The sequence below is a fragment of the Simochromis diagramma genome, unplaced genomic scaffold (genome assembly GCF_900408965.1).
Source record: "Simochromis diagramma unplaced genomic scaffold, fSimDia1.1 OVJJ01000426.1, whole genome shotgun sequence".
Taxonomy (NCBI): Eukaryota; Metazoa; Chordata; class Actinopteri; order Cichliformes; family Cichlidae; genus Simochromis; species Simochromis diagramma.
In genome coordinates this window covers 1,641,776-1,667,025 of record NW_024387170.1, presented here as the reverse complement: position 1 = coordinate 1,667,025, position 25,250 = coordinate 1,641,776, and the positions used below count along the sequence as shown (strand labels likewise).

General features: G+C 41.5%; 1 protein-coding gene across 1 annotated transcript; it reads left to right on the top strand.

Moving 5' to 3' along the window:
• Positions 1-447: 447 nt before the first annotated feature.
• cfl2 (cofilin 2 (muscle)) lies at positions 448-10,111 on the top strand. The gene is made up of 4 exons (XM_040049071.1): positions 448-581; positions 2,963-3,270; positions 4,278-4,354; positions 9,145-10,111. The coding sequence occupies exons 1-4, from the start codon at positions 579-581 to the stop codon at positions 9,255-9,257; spliced, it is 501 nt and encodes a 166-aa protein (XP_039905005.1). The 5' UTR covers positions 448-578; the 3' UTR covers positions 9,258-10,111.
• The last annotated feature ends 15,139 nt before the right edge of the window (positions 10,112-25,250 follow it).

The following is a 25,250-nucleotide window of genomic DNA, read 5'->3' as shown; positions in this document are numbered from 1 at the left end:
TCACATCAGTCTCACAGATATATGAGGAGAATCTCTCTCTCTCTCTCTCTCACACACACACATATATATCTATATCATATATAGAGAGAGAGAGATAGATAGATAGATAGATATAGATATATTAGCTCAAACAGCTGAAAAGCCTATTTTTCCCAGCACGGGCGTGTTGAATTCTATAAGAAAGCCATAAATAGGTGTGTCTGAGTCTTCTATCAAAAATTACAGCTGTCTTTATGAAGTTGTAGAAAAACGCTTTATTTCGCCAAGACAGTGCGTTTCTCGCTATTACATGCATTTGAATGGAGTTCTCGCTAAAACTAAGTTGATCTTGTGAAAGTTTACAGTGAAGAAAGAAGTAAACGAAGCTCTTTAAACATTGAATGCGCCTCCACAGCTCTTCCTGGTGAGTCTTACGGAGTGACATCGGTCAAGAACCGCCTCTCTTCCTCTTCCACTCCCTTCCAGACTCCCCCCTCCTTTCCTTCTTCTTTGGTCAGCCGGCCACATTCCCCGCTACCTTTCACCCACGAGAAATACCGTTCTGACAGCAAAGCAGTCCGGACAAACCCCGGGACAACATGGTAAGAACCAGCCGAAACGGTCCCGTGTGCTGGGCCGAGGTCCGGAGGAAGCTCTTTGTTTGCGGTGCGGATCCGTGACACGCCGTTATTTGCGTCTTGGCGTGTAGCATGATGTTAGCTAGCATGGCTGCCGCTCCCGTTAATTAGCCGCTCTCTCAGCAGATTATTCGGTGTCTACGTGGTCGAGCCACCTCCGACATCAGGATTTAGTCTACTGACGTCGGTACATTGTCTTTTTTTAGTTTGTGTTCAAAGATTTTTATCCAAATTAACGGCCCGTATTGTGAGTTGGGCCAGGCCGGACCAGACTGGGCCGTGCCTAGCCGCAGGCCGTGTGGCCCGGGGCGGCCATCTTATTCCAGTTGATGTCCTGGTGCCGTGACGGGCCTGAATCCTGCGGGTCCGTGTGAACGAGGTTCGGACCGGATCCGGCCGGCTGGACCCGCTAGATTAAGGTGAATGGGGTCCGGAAGGCCCGACCGAGTCCGAGTGAATGAGACGGACGGTGACTGTGCAGTCTGTATGGCGGCCTGTAGGCTAAGCTGTGGTGCACCAGTCAAACCAGCCGGGGACTTCATGTCACTTCTGATTGTTTTAAAGAGAGCAGTCCTGATTCTCTTTGCTTTATTCTGAATTTATTAATGCATCCGGCGGTTTTCTTCATTGTTGTTATTGTTATTTATAAGCAGCTAATGCAGCAACTAACTTTGTGTAATCTGACTAATATGGATCAGTTGTTTGTGTATGCGCATCTATGTGTTTCTATACCTCGAATATTTTTCATTTGAAATGGAAACTCATTCAGTATTTGTGGATGCCGTTCTGTAGGTGCTTTCCTAAGTTGGAAAAGCATCATCATCATATTGCCTATTGCATTTTATCGTTTTCACTTATCACCTCTCGGTCTTCAGAATCCAAAGTCCAAACCAGAGATTGTTTTTATCATCAGTGACTTTGGGTGGAGCTGTCATGCCAGCTGTGGTCATCACCGTCTCCCACTTGTAGTGTTTCCTCAGGTCGTGGGTATCATCCTCCTTTAACATAGAAAGATACACTTAAACATTTGTAAACGTGTGTGTGTGTGTATGGGGGCGCGGTCAGTGCTGCATAGTATAACAAATGAAAAGTATTTACATATTTGTCAAAAATGTATCTATCCAGTGATGCCAAATAGTGATATTTTCTTATATGAAATGCAAATATAAATCAAAATCGTTTTGTATCAGTTGCTCTTGCAGTCCACCAGATGGCGCAGTTGAAGAGTTTTTTCCCCTTAGTGAGCTCGGCAGAGGTGATGACCACATGTGGGATAACGGAGGCAGAGATAGAAACGAGGAAGGTGTCATTTGTGTTTAAATCAAATTGCTGGACTTTTTTTTTTTTTTTAATGAAATGGAAGTGATACATGGGGTCTGCAAGGAGTGTCGTATGAAAATATAGAAATTCTACGAACATCAGGACTCATGTTACACCCAGGGATGGCTTTGCCTTCCTGTGTTAATGTTAACTCTGAATCAGCTCAACTGAAAAATGATCCAAGCCAAGTGCTGGTTGGCTACCTCCCAATTCAGAGCAAGCCAAGAAAATAACACTCTATCTGCAAAGACCTGTGTCTGTACAGCATTGTGGAAAATGCTCCAAACACTGGAACCCAGGTATGGGATACCATCACAACGTGGATTCTCTACAGAAAGAGAAGAGGCCGTTCCCGAGCCAGTAGGCGATAAAGCTCAGGAGGAATCTGACATCACTGAGCAGGATGACAGACCGACACCCTGTCATACCAGCCAGGATGAGGAAGCCGTGTGGGCTAACAGACTGGCTTGGTCACACTTATGATGATGTTGGAGCACCTCCAAAATTATTATCTGCCACAGCTGCAGAGGAGGAAAAAAGATCTCAGGAGGGCTACACCACTGGCACTAAACTGGTAGAAATCCCATGAGTAAGTCTGTCCTCTCCTGGCCATGCTGGGGGAAAAACTCCTTTGTATCCCAGGTACTAGTGTTTTAATAGAAGTCTTCTCGATGGCTGGAGACATCGTCACACTTTGACCTCACAGCATGTTGATCAGCTCCTCTTTAAGAGTCGCAATGTTGACTTTCTTAAGAATACTAACTTACTGTCGTTGGAGGCCGACCCGTGACTGCTGCTCTCAGATACTGCTGGGCTTGTCTGTTTTCTCGCTGTGTGCTAGAGAATTTAAATACATGGTGTCAGCAGTATTAAACTTTATGTCACATAATATAAAACGTTATCAAATTTGGACCAGTATTATTGGAGACTATATTACAAACAGTTGTAGACCGAGGCTCCTCATTCTTTTTTGACATTTTGCAACAAATGAAGAGCTTCACTGAGTTACTGCCTCTTCTTTGCAGGCATCAGGTGTGACAGTGAACGATGAAGTCATCAGGGTGTTCAATGACATGAAGGTCAGGAAGTCTTCAACCCAGGATGAGGTGAAGAAGAGGAAGAAGGCGGTGTTGTTCTGTCTGAGTGACGACAAGAAGACAATCATCGTGGAAGAGGGAAAGCAGATCCTGGTGGGGGACATCGGCGACACAGTGGAAGACCCCTACGCCAGCTTTGTCAAACTCCTCCCACCCAATGATTGTAGATACGCTCTGTATGATGCCACCTACGAGACCAAGGAGTCCAAGAAGGAGGACCTGGTTTTCCTCTTCTGGTACTGTATTATTTGGGAGTAGTCAGGATTATGAGATCAGTCTGAATCTGGGCTGAAGTAGATGGGATGGGTGCAAGACTTTGAATACATAATCTTTCTCTGTGACAGTATATACATATGCTATAAATAATTTTCTTTACAAAGTTGATTTGCTGTAGTTTCCTTGCTGACAGTTTAACCAAAAGGCATTTCCAGTGGAAACTGGCCGACACATCCTCAGCATAACCATGTATAATATCCACAAAACTTAAAGAGGTTATACACACACAATACAGTAATATTATGTTGAAGCACAGTACGTATCACTCCGCGAGGCTCCTGCCTACGACAGCCGTAATGCTCCAACAATCCATCAAGTGGTGCGGCTTCGTAGCTTAGCAAAGTCGTACTGAAACATTTGACAGATTTTCGAGCGCCGTGCACATAAAATCGTTTTGAGGTCAGTAAACACAACCAGAGTTCATACATAAGGCACACGGGATTACAAGGGGCTCTGTCGACTTTCAGAAAAATCAAAGGATTGATTTTAAGTGCCGTATTTTCCAAACAGCACGGTAATAACGACGGCCCGCTAGCATGCTCTACCAAAAATAGTGCTTTGTTGTGTATCTGATGGACGAAAGCTAAACCAGTTCCACACCACTGAAGCTGCAGCACTTTTACAAACCAGTTCAGGTTCATCTGTTTCATTTAACGATCCGCTTTCACTCTTCTCATTCTCCATCGCCGCCATGCTTTTTCGGCCATGTGCGTATGAAAACATAGGCACTGCGCGTGCGCGTTTTAACCATATTCTATTGCGATATTTCATTTTCTTATCGTTGCCCAACATTATACCGGTGTTACAGAGAACGGTATGATATAGCCCAGCCCTAGTCCTAAGCCTGAGCTTTTGGCTCGCAGGCCTTGCTTTTTCCATAAGCTGATCTCATTATTTGAACCTTTGTCAGGGTTTAATGTGAACATCCGCCATGACATCATGTGACTCTGTTTTTCTTCCTCCTCAGGGCTCCAGAGAGCGCTCCACTGAAGAGCAAGATGATTTATGCCAGCTCTAAAGATGCCATTAAAAAGAAGTTTACAGGTAAGTGTTCAGATCTGCATATACACCACTCTGTTATTTGTTTGGGCCATCATCGAGCCTCATTATTGATGATGTTGCTTATTTTTAGGTAGAAGCACGAGTCGGAAGTTCACGCGTCTGACACACCTGTGGTTATGACATTCACTGCTTAAAAATTTCATGGTCCAAAGTTTGAACATATATGATTCCTGTGAAATAGCTTTTAAAGGGGTGGGGGGCTTGGGCTGAGACCCAGCCTATTCATTTGTCCTCTGTAATGCAATTTTACTGTATTTATACAGCGTCAAATCACAACAGTCGCCTCAAGGTGCTTTATACTGTAAGGTAGACCCTACAATTAGGGCTGGGCGATATGGCCTAAAATCCATATCGCGATATAATTTGAAGCATATGCGGTAACGATATATATCACGATATATTCTTTTCTTCCGTATAACGTATTTTCCACACTATAAGCACACTTAAAATCCTTTAATTTTCTCAAAAATCGAGTGTGCCTTATGTATGAATTCTGGTTGTGCTTACTGACCTCGAACCGATTTTGGCAGAAATCTGTTAAAAATGTTTTAGTACAGCTTTGGTAAGCTGCACTGCTCAATGGATTGTCAGAGCATTACGGCTGCTGTAGTGAGGAGCTTCGCGGAGTAATCTGGGTCCAAAACTCCGTCCGCTTCAGGTCCCAAAGTCAAACGAACACAGAGTTAAAAACGGTCTAAATTCTTTCATCTTTAATAAAATCATCAGCGTTGCTGCTTTATCGGGTGTAACAATTAAGTTTAACATCCAGGCATCCATGAAAACAGAATTTATTAAATTTAACGGAGTTAGAAGAAAACTAAACAGCAGTGGCGTTTGCAGGGTCACTGAAGTTGGACTACCTGGTATATAATGTTGTGCTACGTGATTGCTAGCGACACAGCTATGTTAGCATAACATTAGCACAGTGAAGCTGGAGGATGAACGCCAACTTTTTTTCCACTCGATAAAAGTTAACGTGAGGGATTCTGGTGGTCAGGGACAAATGCAATCGCACAGCAGGATGCTATACACGGGCCAAACTTCAGTCAGGAGAACAACTGAGATTATTCATCCACAATACGAGGTTAGTTATTAATATACTGCAACAACATGGGAATAGAACAGCTGCGAGAGAATTCAACATTAATGAATCAATGTTACGGAAGTGGAGGAAGCGCAGTTTTTGGCCTTCCCCATATTTCAAAAGTGCTTCATCTCTTTGCTATGACTCTCGGCATAATTTGCAGATGATAATTGTTGTAGCCGCTGCGATGCTTTCGACCAAAACGGGCGCAGCTTGATGACATCATCAACATGCGCTATCGCCATAGAGCGGTATAGTCAAAATCTCTATCGTTGGCCAAATTTATATTGTTTCTATCGTATATATCGTTTATATCGCCCACCCCTACCTACAATAATACATACAGAGAAAAACCCAACAATCATATGACCCCCTATGAGCAAGCACTTTGGCGACAGTGGGAAGGAAAAACTCCCTTTTAACAGGAAGAAACCTCCGGCAGAACCAGGCTCCTGTGTGAATATCATCTTGGTTTTTACACAAAGTGCAGGGAAAAAAACACAATTTTTTTTGAAAGCCTAAACATAAGTAATGGAATAAAAAGTTAAAAATACACTAAAACCCACTCAGAGTATGGAAAACAATGATGAGGACAGCTACTGTTTTTTTTTGTTAGGATTATTTGTGATTGGCTGAGTGGGTCCAGGTTATATTTGTTGGGTTCAGGTGTTGTGTTAAGAAACCTGTACGAAAGAGCAGACGTGGCGATTTTAGTCAAGTCAGAACAAGTGACTGATTTAAAAATAATAGGGCTAGATTTACAGTAAAAGTAATGCACGGAACAGACAAACTCATAGTAACCAAATAAACATGATAAATACATGAAAAAACTCACACAGTAATAAAAAAGACCTTCAGGGTTAGGGTGGTTCACTCCTGCCAGCTCAACATGTATTAAAGCACCGCCCACCCGCCAACGCAATGCTACTGTCAGTGTTGGGTAGCGTTACTTTTCAAACTAACTTGTTCCATGATTATTGGCATTAAAAAGGAAATTTATTACAGTGTTACCTTCTGAGAAAACAGGAGGACAGGACACATTACAGTAGTTTTTGCCATAGAGGGAGATGGGATTATTGTAGGGTTATTTTTCTGACCCCTTCCCAGAAGAGTTATAACCTGTTACAGCTGCAAAGGGTGCACATTAAACCCGAGGGTTTAAGAATGAGATATCATTCCAGGTGATGTAATTGAGAATAGGGCTGTGCGATATGACCAAAATCTCATATCCCGATATAAGACATCTATCGTCCGATAACGATATAAATCACAAAAATGTAACATTTTCTGTAAATTCTGTGAATCTCGGGCAGCTCGACTTGCGTGAAGTGTTTCCAGCTGGGCGTCCTTTACCTGGAGTCGAGTCTTTCAACCAATGCATTAAAGGATGCATTTTTAGACATAAGTTGTAACGGCCGCCATTGTCTTTGTATTTATTACACGGCGTGCTGCGGGGAAAAGCCTGTTCTAACGTTTGAGTCTAAGGTTTATTTTTTAGCACCTGATGGCTGTTTTTTTTTTTTTTTTTTTGCTTCTCATCCGTAAACACTCTGCATACTCTTTCGAGTGATTCAGTTTATTTTGGAAAGTCTCAACAGGATCTTGAGCTTTATTGTGAAAGGTTTATGTGGAAAATAAACAAGTGGAGACGCGATGGTTTTACCGTCGTTGTTGCTAACGACAACGCATAAAAACAGGCGCTTGTGCGTCTGTAGTGTGGTTATATTAAATATAAGAGAAAGAGAGAACTTAACATAGCCACTACAGTGACCATCAAAAACATGAAAAAATATTGCAGTAAACCGTTTGTTTTGCGACACCACGAAACAAACGATAGCATAAAATGAAACAACAGATGTTTTTATATCGTCATCCGATATATATCGTTATATCGAACAGCCCTACTTGAGAAGGGAAGCACTTTCAGCTATAAGTGTATATTTGGGAACTGCCAAATTGATTTTTCTGTTTTTAGAGCTGCTGCTCATTCATCTCAGTTCAGTTTAATTTTTATAGAATCAAATGACAACAGCAGTCATCTCAAGGAGCTTTATTTTGGGAGGTAAAGAGCCTTCAATAGAGAGAATGACCACTGCCACCGTGAGACGATCCATAGGTTAGTGAGGTTAACGTGGACCTAACTGAGAAACCAGGGAGCACTGCACGTGCCCAGTCAACAACTTGTCAATCACAAGTCTCCTTTCTGACTAATTGGACCCTAATTTACAAAATTACACACTGCTCGTAGCATGATTAGCGAGTGAAACCAGGAACACAGGAGGAAAATGTTTGCTGAGGTTACACAGCGAGCGGTTGTTTCCTCATAGACTGCAGCCACACGAGTAGCCATTAGCTTTGTTCTTCTGTGGAAACCCCATAATGTTTCTGGAAAGTTCTTTTGGTTGTTATGCAGTGTTGGTCAAGTTACTTGAAAAAAGTAGTCAGTAACTAATTACTGATTACTTCCCCAAAAAAGTAATCCCGTTACTTAACTGATTACTTATTTTCAAAAGTAATTAATTACTTAGTTACTTAGTTACTTTTTAAAAACACGATTTACAACCTGAATAGGTGATAAAGCGATAGATCTCTCAGCCCAATTCTACTTTTTCTGCATAATCCATCATACAAAATGTAATCAAATGGAAAAGTCTCTTTTTAAAACTTGTTTTATTAGTTTTAATCTTTTAACTTCATGCATCAAGCAAAAATTTAATTATATGCAACATTCTCTGACTGGAAGAAATTTGTTTAACATTTAAACTTATTTTCTGCACATTCCAGCACATAAAATATTTGTGTGTGTTTACACTCACTCTTTCAATTAGATGCAAGTAAAACACAGCAGAAAATAAATAAAGTCAAAGACTCAGCGGTCCTGTTGCTCTATTTTCACCTGTAAAGCAGGAGTGGGGTAGGCGGAGGGTTACCCTGCTGCAGGTGTGCCGCAGCGGTCAGTGAAAGAATCCGCGAGTTTCTCTGTGAGTTTCCCATTACGTCGTTGCGCACTCTGTGTTTTCTTAGAAGTTTAGGGGGGTTTTTTTGCTGCAAAAAGTTTTCTTCCCGCGCACAACGGATGCTAATGTTTTTGTCACTTTTTATGGAATCAAACTCAAAGTAAGGTCAGTACTTCCACGCTTCAAACGCTGCACGCTCATACTCTCTCCCACAATCGATATGTGATCCATTGTTGATCTGCTCACAGCTGTTGTCACGAACGTCGCACTTGCTTACGTCACTGTCGTGAGACATTCTCGCAAAAAAATCACGGTTTTAGTAACGCAGTAACGCAGCGTTCCTACGGGAAAGTAACGATAATCTAATTACCGTTTTTGCAATAGTAATCCCTTACTTTACTCGTTACCTGAAAAAAGTAATCAGATTACGCGTTACTGCCCATCTCTGTTGTTATGTACACACATCTCCTATTGCTTTCTTCTCCGTGTCACAAAGGAAACAATTCCAACAATTTTAACGTCGTTTGACGACATCAGCTGGTTCGTGTTAAGATGCATTTCATGAAATAGAAAATTACATGGAAGGGATAAGGAAGTGGCCTGATACCGTTTCTCCTGGATGAGTCATCTTTAAAAAAAAAAAAAAGTCATTTAATATTATATTAAATGGAATTTCTTCATGAACATTATGAAGTGTTTGTATATTGTGCTGAGTGGGTGTGTCTTCACAGGTATCAAACACGAGTGGCAGGCAAACGGGCTGGATGACATCCAGGACTTTCGCACACTGGCTGAGAAGCTGGGCGGGAACACGGTGGTGTCTCTGGAGGGCAAGCAGCTGTGATGTCTCGGCGACAAACTGAGCAGAGTCAAGCCAACCGCCGTGCCATCCAGACTGAAGCACCTGACCCCACCTGAACACCACTGCTTCACCCAGCAGCTTGCTCTGTCTGTATCAATGTCCTGAAGGAGTTAGCATCTTTAGGCCTCTTTGTTTTCTTTTGGTTTTTGTTCTTTTTACTTTCCCTCCCCCGACATTAAGAAGATCTCATTAACATAATGATATGCAAACACCTCCCAGTTTGTTGCCACATGACTTCTGTTCACCTTTCAGAAACAAACAAGAGATGACACTACCAAACCACAGGAAAGGCTGTCTCTCTCACACAGCCACTTTTGCCAAAAAGTGAAAGACGCAGCCACGTGTGTTGAAAGCGAGGGTTGCGCCTCCAACAGCACACAGGTCACACTCACCATGCTTTTTTGACTTTATTTATTATTATAAAGTGTTTTTTCTCTCTCTCCAGTATGTTTCAGCCAGACAGACACTGTTAGACTATGCATTCAGAAAAGATTACCCAGCACTTTCTGTTGAAACACTACAGGTTAAGACAGCAAAGATCTGCATTAAATTCTCTGTATTTATGTCTCCAAGATAATTTGTTTACCTCAGCTTTCATTCCTGTTGGACTCACTACTTTCTAGTTTTGGTCATCGCCTTACTTTCAGTTTGAATGTAACTGTCACACCAGAGTTAGAGTGCACTTTTATTTTGTAAAGAAACACTAAAGGATGCAGATTTGACCCCAGCAGTGAGAGACTACCCCACAACAACACGACATTTGGAGCCTTAAAGTGGAACGTTGTTTCTGAGATCAAAGGAAGCCACTTTGCAATAAAAGCCTGTGGCAGAACTGATGCCTCCGTGCCTCGTCTCTGTTAATCATGGGGTGAAACTAGGGGAGAAATGTAGAAACTAGTGAAATCGACATCGCTGACATGGAACACAAACGTGTTCTAATGCCCTCATTAGACCAGCAAAATGTCTAAAGAACGTTTTTTTTGGATGCACTACTACTTACCCATTAAGTAGTAGTGTATTCAACAGTAGAACATGGAGCCCAATTTTAAATCGGACTGGTCTTAGAACGTCTTAACTAGCATATCGACAGAATTCCTTCAAACTTTATAGCCTTCACTAGAACTGCGACTTTACCACAACCTTGTTAGACCCTCATTAGAACTTATGGGTTATGGATAAGTAGCACATTGGGATATATTGGCAAAAACTCCAGACCTATCAGATCTGATAGAACCTATTATTCTGATGACTTTAGCAGAACCCCGTTTGAGACTGGATGGCTTCAAACATTGTGTGACCTCCGTAAAGGTCTCCTTAAAATTTAGACTGTAGGGAACAGAACTAAAACTCTGGAGTTTCAAGTTGAACATTAGAAACTGTTTTTTCTAGTGATCTCTGTAGAACTGCGTGTGAGTGTTCCAACTGAGTGATTACTGTCAGTGGACGTCAGAGCCCTCGTGCTTTTAATAAAACTGGAATCCCACTTCGACCATGTGCAGCATGCTGTCTATAACTAAAGTAACAAATGACCACATGTTGAAACATAGAATTTTATTGTAAATAAGCAGGTTGGCACTAAGCTTGCATATTCTATAAAACAGGTCTGTTGGGACACTAAAAAATAAAAACAAAATAATTAGTTGTTTGAAGCCTAAATGCAAAGGTACCAAAGACAACAGAGGCTCATTCTGGAAAGTCTAAAGTACAGAGGCACATGTGAACTTCAGGCCCTCATGTGACATCAGATTCGTTGCTGAAAATTCTTCTACATGGGCTGAGGAACACATTTGAAAACCGCTGGACCAATGTTCAAACTACATAGAAAATTTCAAATGTTTTTTCTTTGCATGTGTCCTCGCTTTAAAAAAGAGAGATTACATTTATCCTGTCTTCAGAAGTCCCTGAACAATGTCTTTACATCATCATGTGATGTGAGTGGAGCCCTCTGGTCTGCCACCACACATGCCCCCCCCTCCCTCAGTAGAACCGTCCACTAGTCAAAAGCCTGAGGCTTAAGCAAACGGCCAGAAGGGCTGAACAGGCGAGGTGGAGGGCCCACTAGCTCGGGCCGAACCCACCATAGGTTCCTGAGTCACCGGCGGGCGCGGGGCACTCTCCGAGGAAAGGGCAGAATCCAACAGTCCGGCTGTAGATGGGCGGCCGCAGCGCACCAACGGATCATCCTGTAGAATGTGCGCAGGTTAAAGCCGGTCCACTGAAACTACCTCCTGACGGCCCCTGAAGTCCAAAATGAAGTGCTTGTTGCCCGGCTCAATAACTCTATACAGGCCGTCATAAAGTGGACGCAAGGAGAGGTTGATGAAAACAAACTGAGATGAGTCCAACGACTCCAGATCAGCCTTAATTGAATCGAAAAGAGGGACAAAGTTGAGCTTGAACAGCTGATTATAAGAGGGAGAAACCCTTATATAAATAAGTAAACCCAGTAGGAGACCACGAAATGGAAAGGGAACAGTTGTAACCGGAACTGTCAACAATGAACCCAGGGGCATGGCCTCTGACTTGGCAAAGTCAATCTTATAGCCTGAAAATGCACCGAAAGATGAAATTACGGGGGAGGGAGGTTTCAGGTCGGGATAAGAGCACCAACACATCATCTGCATATAAAGAGATTTTATGTATCTTCTCTTTAACACAAATACCAGAAATTAAAACATCCTGTCTTATGGTCTGGTTCAGCGGTTCTATTAAAGAGTGGAGGACTAAGAGGATCGCCCTGCCTATTTCCACGGTGGAGAGCAAAATTGCTGGCGCGCATCCTGTTAGTTATAACTGCTGCGACTGGGGAGTTATAGAGAATTTAAAACAATTTCACCCAATCCAAATTCCTCTCAGGCAAAAAATAGATACGACCATTCAACGTGATCAAATGCTTTTTCTGCATCAAGAGAGAGTACAAGGAATGGCTCATCAGAATTTTGTGAAAGATGAATAACATTAAGAAGTTTCCTCATGTTATCAGAGGAGTTGCGCCTTTAACAAAAACTGTTTGGTCCTCATTAATTATATAGGGGAGTACCTTCTTGAGTCGTAGGGCTAATATCTTAGAGAGTAACTTCAAGTGTGAATTCAGCAAGGCAATGGGCGTATATGAAGTACATTTATCAGGGGGTTTACCTTTTTTAAGAATAACAGAAATATTGGCCTCCCTGCGGGACTGGGGCAGGATGCCATTTAAAAAGTGGATCCAGAAGGACTGTCTGAAACTGTAAAACTCACAGCTAAATCCATCCCTACCTGGAGCTTTACCTGATGGCATGGCGTTCAAGGCAAACAGGGCTTCTTCTCTTGTAATGGCAAGAGAATCGGCCCTTCTTTTTACAAGGTTGGCAAGCAGGGGCGATTCTAGAATCAGAGCTTTGGGGGTGCTGAGCACCCAGAGAGCTGCCCATCCAGGCAAGATAAACTTTACTCGTCACGATGAGACTTCTTCCCTGTCTCTGTCAGTCCCTGCATCCTTAAATGTCTCCAGTTGTCCTGAGTTCCCTCTGACTGTCTCCTTGGTGCATTTAAACCCTTGTTCCTCCCTGTCCTCGTCGTCTGTTGTCTTCATCTCCATTATCAGTCATCATAATTTTACCATCTCTGTGCAAGTCTGCAAATTTCTTTATTAAATTATAAGATTCTTAAATCTTATGATTTATTTATATAATCAAGTCTCTCTGTGCCTGGGTCCTCGTTGTACATTTTAACACAATTTAATCCCCACATTTGTGAAAGAAAAGCAAAACACTGTTTTGAAAAGTCTGTAACAAAACCATCAAATCTGATAAAGGTTATTTAAATGCTGCAAAAGAAGAATGGATTGGAATAAAAAAAATACATATCCTAACCTTAATTACTGCGGGAGAATAATGAATGATGCTCACAGTGAGTAAAAAGTAAATTTTTTTACTCTTTGCATTTTTTGGACAGAGATTCACTTTTAATGTGTACGTATAATACAATACAGATACATAAAAAATACACTCCAAAAATAGAAGAGTCCTTGAAATGTACAAATTAATATTAAAAAATTAGAAAAATGGAGACACCTTGGCCTACGGTACAATGTATACAATGTATGAAAAGATCTTTACTGCAGATACTACTACGGCTCTGCAGATTCTTTTCTTTTAACCTATATCGGCTCACCTTGAGGTTGGCAAATCTGTCTATCACATTTTGGTGGTCAAGTCTCTCAAGCATCTCTTTCTCAACTGACATCACAGCCAGGTGCTGGAGTCTGCTTTGACCCATGGTCCTTCTCAGCCAGGTATGGAGCTGACTCCACACTAAAAGACCTCTCACAGCTACAGCTGCTAACTGGGTTTGTTAGGGCAACCTGAATAACAGTTTTCAGTGTGGGGAAGATCTGATTATCCAGAAGATTGTACAATGTTAACATATCTGGGATGGCACCAGCCTCACTCTTGAGCTTCAAAAAGTTTTTGGCAACCGTGACTTCCTCTGACTGAAGCTCAATATGGTAATGCAGTGCCAGGGCTGACAACCCAGTTTGTTTAGCAGATTCTGTATAGCAGCTTTAATTATAGGGAGAACACAACTTCCAGATTGTACGAGTAAAATTAGTTGGGTTTTTTTCTTTGCCAGTTTAACAGTTTCTGTTTTGCCTGTTAGTATTACCTGCCTGTTTTCTTACTTGGTTCTTCCTGACCTTGTACTTTCTACTCATGTTCCCCTCTTTCCTCTCTCCTTCTTTGGACTGACAGTCATACACAAATAGATTGTATTCAATTAGATTTTTTTTTTTTAAAAACTATTAAGATCACTAATAAAAAAGTCCTCTCTCAGTGTACTTTCAACCAAAAGGCAAATAACCAAACCACATGTACATCTAACAAAAGATATATAAATATTGAAACACTGATCCAACATTATCCCTTATTGATTGCTCATTTGATCTTACACTTTTACCTGAATGTGGCTCATTCTTTTTGAAAAAACCTCCTCATATCCATTATGAACCTGGCTGTCTCTGTGTACACACACACACACACACACACACACACACACACACACACACACACACACACACACACACACACACACACACACACACACACACAACAGGAGTTATAAGGTTAATGGGCATCCAGTCAGTTAGCTAGTTAGTACCTTGGGTTCAATATCTGCACATGCACATATGGCAAAATAACCAGTTTCTCTCATTAGATTTCAAACAGGACAGTGGTAACAACAGTAGGCTACGGACAATGTTGTTTTAGATTTTAAATAGGCTGTATACATTTCAATGGGAGCAACAGGACGGTCAAATATCGCTGATTTTACTACAGAGCAGGAGGGATTATAGGGTAGCAAACATAGTCGGGAAACACGTTTTCAACACAGCAGGTTACCTGGATGTAATGTTTTTCAGCTAAAAAGAAACATGGTCTGACTCCTACCTAACTATATAAAGAGTAACTTAGGGTTAAATGCAGCTAATATGTCCTGTTTTAAGCCAGGCACTCATACCTCCGCTCCACTGCGTCTCAGCCACTATCGCTCTGGCAGCAACGGCGCTAGAGTCAGAGAAGGGGAGAGGCGAGAACAAACCATTTTGGGAGGGGGGGAGGGGTTATCTATACTTTTGTTGTTAAAATGTTCCATCTCAATTAAGTACTGTATGCTTTTTATATTTTTAGTAGTGTGTCCCACAAACAGCAAATATTGTTAAAAAAAAGTAAGAGATCTTTGGGGGTGCTTTGATTCATTGTGGGGGTGCTAAAGCACCCCCAAAAATGGGCTAAAATCGCCCCTGTTGGCAAGATATCTACCCGGTTTGTCGCCAAATTTGTACATCCTCTGCTTGGCAAATTTAGGAGTATGGTCAGAATTCTGGATCATAAAAGTATTTAGAGCTGTGCGAGTGGCAGCGAGGTCCTCAAGTAAATATGGCGTAGGAGATGCAATATGAAATTTCTCCAGCTCGGTCAGCTTGGTTTTGAGGGCTAAATATTGCTCATTCCTTTGTCGCTTCCTAAAGGCCACAAAACAGATGATCAGACCCCGGGAAAAGGCTTTACACGTTTCCAGAGGATAGAAGGGTTGTCTAAGGAGGGGGAGCTGATTGAGATCCTGAACTACGAATTAGAATGTGAAATAAACTTCTTGTCTCTAAGCAGGGACGAGCAAAATCTCCAGCATCCAGACAGAACCCTAACATCTGGCAGGGAATAAGCTAAATACAGGGGAGCGTGGTCCGATAAGATAATGTTACCAATCTCACATGAGAGAGACTGGGGAATTTTGGAAGCGGGGATGAACCAATAGTCAGTTCTGGTGTAACATTTTTATTAGGGCAGGGAGAAAAATGTAAATCCTAAGTCGGTAGGGTGTCGCTGCCTCCAAACATCACAGAAACTATAGTCAGAGCATAACAAAGGGAGCATTCTGGCCTGGCTCGAGGGAGGGGAACTACTAGACGGCCGCTTATCCAGCACAGGATCAATGTGACAGTTAAAGTCCCCGCCCATGTCTGCAGATGCAAGACCGGCAAACGTGGCAAAAGAAGAGGCAAGAAAGCTAGGGGAGTAGCCAGGTGGACAGTACAGATTCATAAATGTCACTTCTTTTCCCAGAAGTGTACCCTTAACTATTATATAGCGACCATGGTCATTTTTGACACAGTTGAGACATTGGAATGCAAGCTTTTTGCTAACGAGGATCGCTACGCCCCTAATAAAAGAAGAATAGGAAGTTGCAAACACCTGTCCAACCCAGCCCCTCTTAAGTTTGATGTTGTCCTTATCCTGTAAATTAGTCTCATGGAGAAACACCAAAGAAGCCTCCACCCTTTTCCAAAAAGGAAAGCACAGCTAGTCTTTTGGTGGGTTTCTGCAGACCTTGAACGTTCCACGAACATAACTTAATAGTACCAGAAACTGAAGTACTAATCATGTACCCCACACACAGATGTAAAATGAATGTTCAAGTAACTTCAGCTCCCCAGATATAAATGGCAAAATCAAACAGGAAGAGAGGATGCAACAAAAAGAGAGAGAGAGAGAAAAAGGTAATGGTGCCTACAATAGCCGAGCATGAGAAAAAATGAGCATGTAAAACCTGAGCTGCAAACACAAAATAGAACAACAAGAAAGAAAGAATAATACGGTTGAGGGTCTTTTCCCAGTTAAACGGGGACCAAGCAAACAACTAACCCTGTAGCCCACAACAGAGAGCAAACTAGTCATAACAACACCACGAATATGAAAAAAAAAAACTTAGGCTCATCATGCTGGAGCTAGACATTCCAAGTGAAGAGCACCTGTTCATAAACCGAGCGCCCAAGCCACATGGCTGATTCGGCATGCAGGGAACAGTCAGAACGAAACCAGGACCCAGATGTAGAATGGGAGGGAGAGCCTTCAGTTTTCAGGCCCCTCTTCTGTGGAACCAGCTTCCAGTTTGGATTCAGGAGACAGACACTATCTCTACTTTCAAGATTAGGCTTCAAACTTTCCTTTTTGCTAAAGCATATAGTTAGGGCTGGACCAGGTGACCCTGAATCCTCCCTTAGTTATGCTGCAATAGACGTAGGCTGCCGGGGATTCCCATGATGCATTGAGTTTTTCCTTTCCAGTCACCTTTCTCACTCACTATGTGTTAACAGACCTCTCTGCATTGAATCATATCTGTTATTAATCTCTGTCTCTCTTCCACAGCATGTCTTTATCCTGTCTTCCTTCTCTCACCCCAACCGGTCGCAGCAGATGGCCCCGCCCCTCCCTGAGCCTGGTTCTGCCGGAGGTTTCTTCCTGTTAAAAGGGAGTTTTTCCTTCCCACTGTCGCCAAAGTGCTTGCTCATAGGGGGTCATATGATTGTTGGGTTTTTTTCTGTATCTATGAAGCGCCTTGAGGCAACTTTTGTTGTGATTTGGCGCTATATAAATAAAATTGAATTGAATTGAATTTAATCTCCGAGAAAGTTATCCCAGAGAGAAGTAAAGCAAGTGTGTAAGTTCATCTCTGAATGTTTGTAAAGCATTCCCGCGTTAAGCTTAACAACCGATATATGGAGCGACTGCCTTTCTCTCCCTCCCTCTCCTGCTGCTACTTCAAACGTGAAACTGATCAGTGATCGGCTGATCGGCTTTTGTGTCGCGAGTAGGGATGGGTATCATTTAGGTTTTATCCGATACCAGTACCAAACCGGTACTTTTGAAATGGTGCCGGTGCTTAAACGGTGCTCGAACCGGTGCTTAAAGAATGGAGAACACAAAATTGGTCCAAAAACCTCTCATGTTCAGCTGTTTTTTTGTAAAAAGATAACAATGTTAGCCTTTTCTGCAGCTATAGGGGATTTATGGCATCACTCTTGGCTGGAAGCAGTGCTTAATCAATGGAAAAAAGACAAACTTTGTCCAAAAACCTCTCATGTTTAGCTGTTTTCCACTTTTTCTTTGGTCATTTTAGCCTTTTTGGCCAGGGTGAAGGGAGTATCTGCCATCAAACAAGAAGACAGCCGCATGTAACTACGACGGTGTTTGCTAGTTCACCTTACGCGCATTAATGTAATAACGTGGTTAGCCTACTCAACGTAAATTACACACGAACAATATTAAGCTACTCACACAGAGAAGAACGGCTGCTGCTGCATCATCATCCTCATCATTTCTGCTACACTGGCAGGGCTAGGGGCCAGGACTCTCCTCTTCAGGTTTTTGGGGGAATGTTGCTAACTCCGGGTCCGATAACAGGCAACCCACCCGCAGTAGATGTGCACGGTGTGAAGTCTCGCAGCAAGCTATCAAATACGGCGCATTTCTCGGCTTTTGACAAAATGCTATACATCGCTAGGTGTTTCATCAGATTCGAGGTGTTACCTCCTTTGACAGTATCACCTTAAAGCACTTGTTGCAGGCTGCTGAGTCTGCATTGTTTGCTATGAAGTACAGCCAGACTTTGACCGCTTCGCCTTGGGCATTTTTAATCTGTAGCTCTGCTCTAAAAGAATGTACGTACCTGGGCCCGCCTACTACGCTTGCAAAGGTAAAATGATTGGCTAGAATCCAAAGTGTGTGACATCTCAGGAAAAAAGCACCGAAATAAAGCAAAATGTGCGCTACTTTTCGGTCTGGTTACTACCGTTTATGTCAGAACCGGCGCCATTACCGGTACCCACTCCTAGTCGCGAGTCCGTCTCTCTTGTTTGTTTATTGCTCACTTCGCGCTAGAAAGAGAAAACCGGCGGCTGAACAACAGCAGCACGTTTAAGCTTGATAAGCTGTTGTTAGAATTTATTTAATATTACTTTCTACACCAGGATCTTTTTCTACATAGCTGACAGCTGGTAACTGTGGGGCGGATCTACCAAAGTTTAGCCAGGGGGGCCGATAGTACGGTGGCCCTGAGTGGCCAAACAGACTGCAACTTCAGAAAGTACTTGCAGAAAGAAAAATGCTGCAAAAAGAAAAATGCTGCAAAAAGACAAACGCCTGCAAAAAGAAAAACGCTGCAAAAAGAAAAACGCTGCAAAAAAACAAACGCCTGCAAAAAGAAAAACGCTGCAAAAAGAAAAACACCTGCAAAAAGAAAAACGCTGCAAAAAGAAAAACGCCTGCAAAAAGAAAAACGCTGCAAAAAGAAAAATGCTGCAAAAAGAAAAACGCCTGCAAAAAGAAAAACGCTGCAAAAAGAAAAACACCTGCAAAAAGAAAAACGCTGCAAAAAGAAAAACGCCTGCAAAAAGAAAAACGCTGCAAAAAGAAAAACACCTGCAAAAAGAAAAACACTTGCAAAAAGAAAAACACCTGCAAAAAGAAAAACGCTGCAAAAAGAAAAAAGCAAAAGCACACAAGACACAACGGAAATGTTTCTGGGGAGACAATAACCTGATGGACCAGTTGTACGAACCAAAACATGTATGTATGGTTGTATCCCAATTCAGGGTCTGCAGCCTTAAAGTAGGCAGCCTTAACCGTCCTCAAGGGCTGCGTACTCACAGACCGCTAAGGCCAGAAGTGCGAGGCTTGTAGGCTTGTGAAATGGGACGGTCTAGCCTCCGTCGCGCTGCCCAGGTTGCCTAGCAACCATGATACTAACAGCTGGAAACGTTTCATACAGCTTTGTTTGACAGAAATGAAGGAGAACATATTTTGTACATTTGTTTCTACATGAGCTCTTTGTGATTTGTAGCTGAGGCTGAGACCACAGGACTGTAAAACATGATTGTTGGGCTTCATTTCTGTACTGAACAGTCATTTAAGATGAGCTAGTAAATAACAATTAGCTAATGTTGTTCATGAGACTAAAGTCATCTCACTTTGGTAATGTAAATATAATATGGCCAATATTATAGTTATTATATTAATCATTATTAGTTATTACAGCAGTGAGGTTGAACTCTGTGTCAAATACTGAGCTTCAGTAAAGATTCAAGTTGCATTTATTTATATTTTCTGTCACCTTAAATCTTCACTCAAAGACAAGTATGTGTGACAGTGTATATATATATGTTTTATATATAAGAGACAAATATTGTTCTTTTAATATGTTGGCATTACTAAATTTGGCTCAATGCTTACATATATGTGTAAAAAGCAAATGTACGAGCTGTGATAACTGTTTCTGATAGAATGAAGAGTCGACTGATATATTAAATATTCCTTTATTGGGTGAGAAAATCAGACCATGTCATAACTGCTTTAAGTCATACAGAATAGATATCAGAGCCTTAAACAGGCTGACGTCTGCTAAATGGGTCAAACTGGGCAGAAAGTCTACAAACACATAACATCCTTATAAAATATGATGTAACACTATAGATCAACTTAGCTCAGAATATATTCAAAGTCAAAGTCAAAGTCAACTTTATTTGTCAATTCTGCCACATGTACAGGACATACAGAGAATAGAAATTTCGTTACTCTCAAACCCTAGATGAAATAGCAAATGAACATTTAAATATAAGAGAGTGATTAAAAAATGCAAATAAAATAATTAAAAAGTAAAAATTTAAATAAATACAATACAATTTAACAAGAAAGCTATGCAATATACAATATACAATATACAGGTAAGGGTAAATGACATTGAGTGTAAACCAGGCAGAGTAGTGCAAATAGGCAAATAGTGCAAATGGAGATCTAGTAATATACGGTAAGAGATAGTATATATATATAAAGCATATAAACAATTACAGCAATATGATGCAACAAACACAGCAGTGCTACTGATCCAAAATACTCAAAGCTTCATAGAACTGGAACAAACATTTATTTTTAGCTCCATTCTGCTGCTGATACATACTTTAGGTTTCTGAACATTAAACTTGTTGCTGCCTTTCATAGTGTGTAACTTGAAGGCCCTGAGTACTTTCTCCCACACTGAAAACACTGGGATGATAACATTATTTGAACATTACCTAATAAGACTGATTCAGCACAGACAGTTATGTTAAACTTTCCTAGCAGTCCTTCACAAACAGGGAACAGTCTGTCTATTCTCTCCATCTGTCAGCTGCTGCTGGCTCTTCCTCCTCCTCTTCCTCACACACTGCTGAGTTTGTCCTGGCGGATCATCAGGGGTGCAAAGCCTCACAGATGATGTGCAGCAGTGGGTCCCTCAGTCTGTCCTCACTCTGGACACTTGCAGTCGTCACACATAGAAATCAAATGTGTGATAAGCTGCAGGATTCAAACACAAGTGTAACTTATAAACACATGTTCATACTTTTATTCCACAATCAGAGAGAAAGAAACAGAGAGAGAGTGCAGGACAGACAGACAGGTGGCAGTCTCAGGTGTACACACTGCTACACAACAGCACCAGAGAAGCAGGATTTAGTGTTTGTGTTATTACGAGTGCTGAACAAGAAGAGTTCCAGATGGTACAGTGGACACATGTGTGACTGCTGTGATTAAAGCATCTTTCTTTCAGCTTAACGAGTGAACCGTCAGCTCGTTCAAACACACGTTAAAGTCCGTTTGGCTCGACACCACCGAACAGAGGCAGCAATATAACATGGCTAACATTAACAGTGCAGTGAATCCTGCTTGTGCCGTGATGCTCAGGACTGCAAACCGAGCAGCATCACTGACTTTCAGCTTGTTGTGTTTGTGGATATATGACTGACTTTAATTATCCATAAAATCATCACATTCTCTGTAAGATTAAGGTCGACTATCGAACGGCGTATTGTGGTGGACCACTGGAGGGCTCCACTCACACCCAGTTCTCAGGAAGTGTTGTTGCTGTGTTTTGGAGGGAAAGTGTTCAGTTCTGTGGTGATGAGTAATAAACGAGCAGTGTTTATCGAGAGCTCTCGTGTCGTCTGTGTTTACCTCCACAGTATAAAGTAAAGGCTTTAGAACAAAGTAAACGCTGAAAGTACAAACATCGCTAATGTCACATAACTTTGCCGGCATGTGGCCAACAGTAATGTTTTAATGTTCTTCATTATTAAACATTTGCACATAAATAAGTGACATAATATTCAGTACTTACTTTTGAAAGTTTTCTTTTTGCAGGTGTTTTTCTTTTTGCAGGTGTTTTTCTTGTTGCAGCATTTTTCTTTTTGCAGCATTTTTCTTTTTGCAGGTGTTTTTCTTTTTGCAGCATTTTTCTTTTTGCAGCATTTTTCTTTTTGCAGGTGTTTTTCTTTTTGCAGCATTTTTCTTTTTGCAGCATATTTCTTTCTGCAAGTGTTTTCTGAAGTTGCAGTCCGTTTGGCCTCTCAGGGCCATCGTACAATAGGGCATTAACAGGGAAAAGGGGGCACAAAGACATAAATTTCTTTCTTATTCTCATTTAAAAAGCTTTTAATAAATAATGATCCGAATCTTACACCCAAAGTTTTAATCTGATGTAAAATGTATAGAAGTCCATTACTGTATATAGTAACTATCAGTGTTGGGGAGTAACGGAATACATGTACCGTCGTTACGTATTTAAAATACAAAATATGAGTAACTGTATTCCGTTACAGTTACCATTTAAAAAGGTGGTGTTTAGAATGCAGTTACTTTGTTGAAATAAATGGATTACACTGCGGTACTTTCCTGTTTCATATTGTCGCGGGTCAGGACTGTTTGGGTTTGTTTGACAGCTACGTTCTGTTGTTCCAGGCGGCAGCGCTACGGTTGCCATGGTTACAGGGCGACGCTCTCTCTCTCTGCGACTGTGTGTTTCCTGGGTGAGAGAGCGCCTTTTTGTTGTTGTTGTTGTGCTAAGCTAATAGGCAGAATGCTACAGCTCTAAAGAATGTAGCCTGATGGGCAGTGTAGTCCGTGCTGCAGGGAGAATGGACTGCCATACCCGTTATGTGTCTGTGAGCGCGAGGAGGGAGAAAAAGGCGAGTGGAAAAGTACGAGCTGTCATCGAGCAGAAACGGGAGCTGGAAGCATGTAAATATAATAATAACCACTGCAGCCAAGAAGAGAGCCTGACGAGCCCAGCTGTAAGTAAGCTATTAAGACTCGACTGTACGCTGTGTTCGTGTTTTCCTCTGAAACTATAAGCTCCATTGCAGCAGCCTTTCAACGCCTCTCTTTGTCTCTCGCTAGCAAAGTTGACCCAGACAACAAAGTAAAGCTAGTTTTCAGCTACGAGCCCGACACGAACTCGACGTATTAGCCAGAGGTCCCTTTACTACGGTTCAGAGCCGCGGACCTTCAGTAACAGTAATAAATCACAGCAATAGTACATTCATGTAGTTGTAAAAATCATAATATGTTAAGTAATCCAAAGTATTCAGAATCCGTTACTGTCATTGAGTAATGTAATGGAATACGTTACAGAATACATTTTGGGGCATGTATTCTGTAATCTGTAATGGAATACATTTTAAAAGTAACCTTCCCAACACTGGTAACTATTAAGTCTAATATACCTTAGTAAGTAAGATACCATCTGTGCAGTCTGCAGTTCTGTAGAAGAAAGATGTTGAATCTATTTAATTATCCTTGGAAAATAATTGATTTCTGTGCATTTTGTTTCACACTGCATCAAATTAAAGTTGATTACGTCAATTAAGTGGAGGGTGGGGGGTGGTTCCCTATTTGTTTTGTTTTTGCTGGGAGTTTGCAACCCTATTAGTTAGGTTGCTTAATCTTTAAAATACCAGAATAGGGAGGATGGTGCAGGTTTAAGTTTATTAGATTGATCAGTATTGCTGAACTATGAAATATTTTGGGTGTAGTGTATTTTTTTTGCATACAGGTATAACAGAATAGCTTTAGTGTTGTTGTTGTTTTTTTAAACTTGAGTATGAACTTATACAAAAAGCAGCAAGATATTAAAAAAACAGTTTTATTGATTAAAAAACACTATCTGATTCATATCGGTATCGGCAGATATCCAAATTTATGGTATCAGTATCGGACATAAAAAAGTGGTATCGTGCCATCTCTAATACATACTAGGGCTGCCACAAACGATTATTTTGATAGTCGACTAGTCAGATCACGGCGGTGGATTTGAAAACGATTTGCCGGGAGTCCGGTGTTCTCTCGGGCTCTAGTGAGCCTTGCCCCCGGCTAGCTATCGAGCTAGTGGGTAACAGACGTCTCCGGAAACGTCGGAGTGCTTTTAAAAATATGTGATGTCTTGATAAACTGAGCAGATATTTGAGGTTTACACAGCTACATTCTCGCCTGAAAATATGTTAAACGTTTATTTTGTGACCCAGAAAGAATAATAAGAGTAATATTAAAACTAACTAGCTGTTGTTGGAAACTGAGCAGGGCCGCGCTATGAATTCTGGGACACAGCTTCTTCTTCGGGGTTTAACGGCAGCTGGCACCCTTGTACATGCAGTGCTGCCATCTTCTGTTTCAGTCCGTTATTACACTCTTAAATCCTACTACTTATTCCTGCGTTTGTGATCTTACAAAGCTTCAAACGATGCGTTGACTATTAAATCAGTCGTCGACGATTTTGATAGTCGACTAATCGTGGCAGCCCTAATACATACATAAGGCTTTTAAACAGTTCATGTAAGAGCAGAACTGTTTTATTGACAAAGTTAAAGACAAAAAGTCAAAAGGATTAATCATCCATGTAACTGTGTCACTGTATGTCAGCAGAAACATTAACTCAGTTTGGTGTTTCAGTAAGCTGCTGATGTCAGACCTGCACAGATTCTGCTTTTAACACCGAGTGTACTCAGCTGCATGAAGAGCACGAGATTTTCTCTGACAGTATTAAATAAAACCAGATGGAAGGTCAAACGTCTTCACTTGTATGTTGCCCTAAAAGTTTAATCTGGAATCCTTTCACCTGTGAAAAGCACAGGACCTACTGGAGGATGTGAGACCCTCAGGCCACACTCATGAGGTTGTTTTCTGATTGTTTGGTAGGAGAGACGGGAGGACCGTTCCTGTTTTGGGGCTCGTCTCATTGTTGCTCCTTTAGTGCAACAGTTGTTAATTTAACACCAAAGCAGCTGAAACGGATTAACACCTCTCCTACTTAACTGACCAGGTCAATATACCATAAGTTTAACTAACCTGATGAACACTTTTTACTTTATTATTATATGAAAATTGATGGCAAAAAAAAAAAAAAAAAGCTAAATACCGTTCAACAAATCATGCGAAGCATCTTACATGTCATCATTACAAGGCTTTTCATGGACGACTGAATGATTTGGAATGAATACTTTGGGTAATATCCGATTCAGAATCACATTTATTGGCCAAGTATATCTCACCTCATGTTGTGCATTTTCATCATTTTTCATATCAGCCTACCTCTCTGACCGGTCTCCCCAATGTTTGTGTAAAGTATGTTTGGTTTGAGGGTTCCTTTGTGAGTGTGCATGCGCCAACCAGCATGCTGCCTACTGTAACCCATAATTTCCTTCGGGATTAATAAAGTGGCTACGTTCACCTTTAGTGTTAAACAAGCAGAAGTCCAGTTTTCTCCCAGGTTCCCTCGAGAACGCTCTTCACAGCCACCTCACACAGGACACAATGCAGACATGTGTTACACGTTTTAAACAGCGATTTT

What these genes read in the sequence shown, in the direction of transcription:
- cfl2 (XM_040049071.1), top strand. An exon ending in GACCTGGTTTTCCTCTTCTG is followed by an intron (nt 3,271 to 4,277) that starts GTACTGTATTAT and finishes CTTCCTCCTCAG; the next exon opens with GGCTCCAGAGAGCGCTCCAC. An exon ending in CATTAAAAAGAAGTTTACAG is followed by an intron (nt 4,355 to 9,144) that starts GTAAGTGTTCAG and finishes GTGTCTTCACAG; the next exon opens with GTATCAAACACGAGTGGCAG.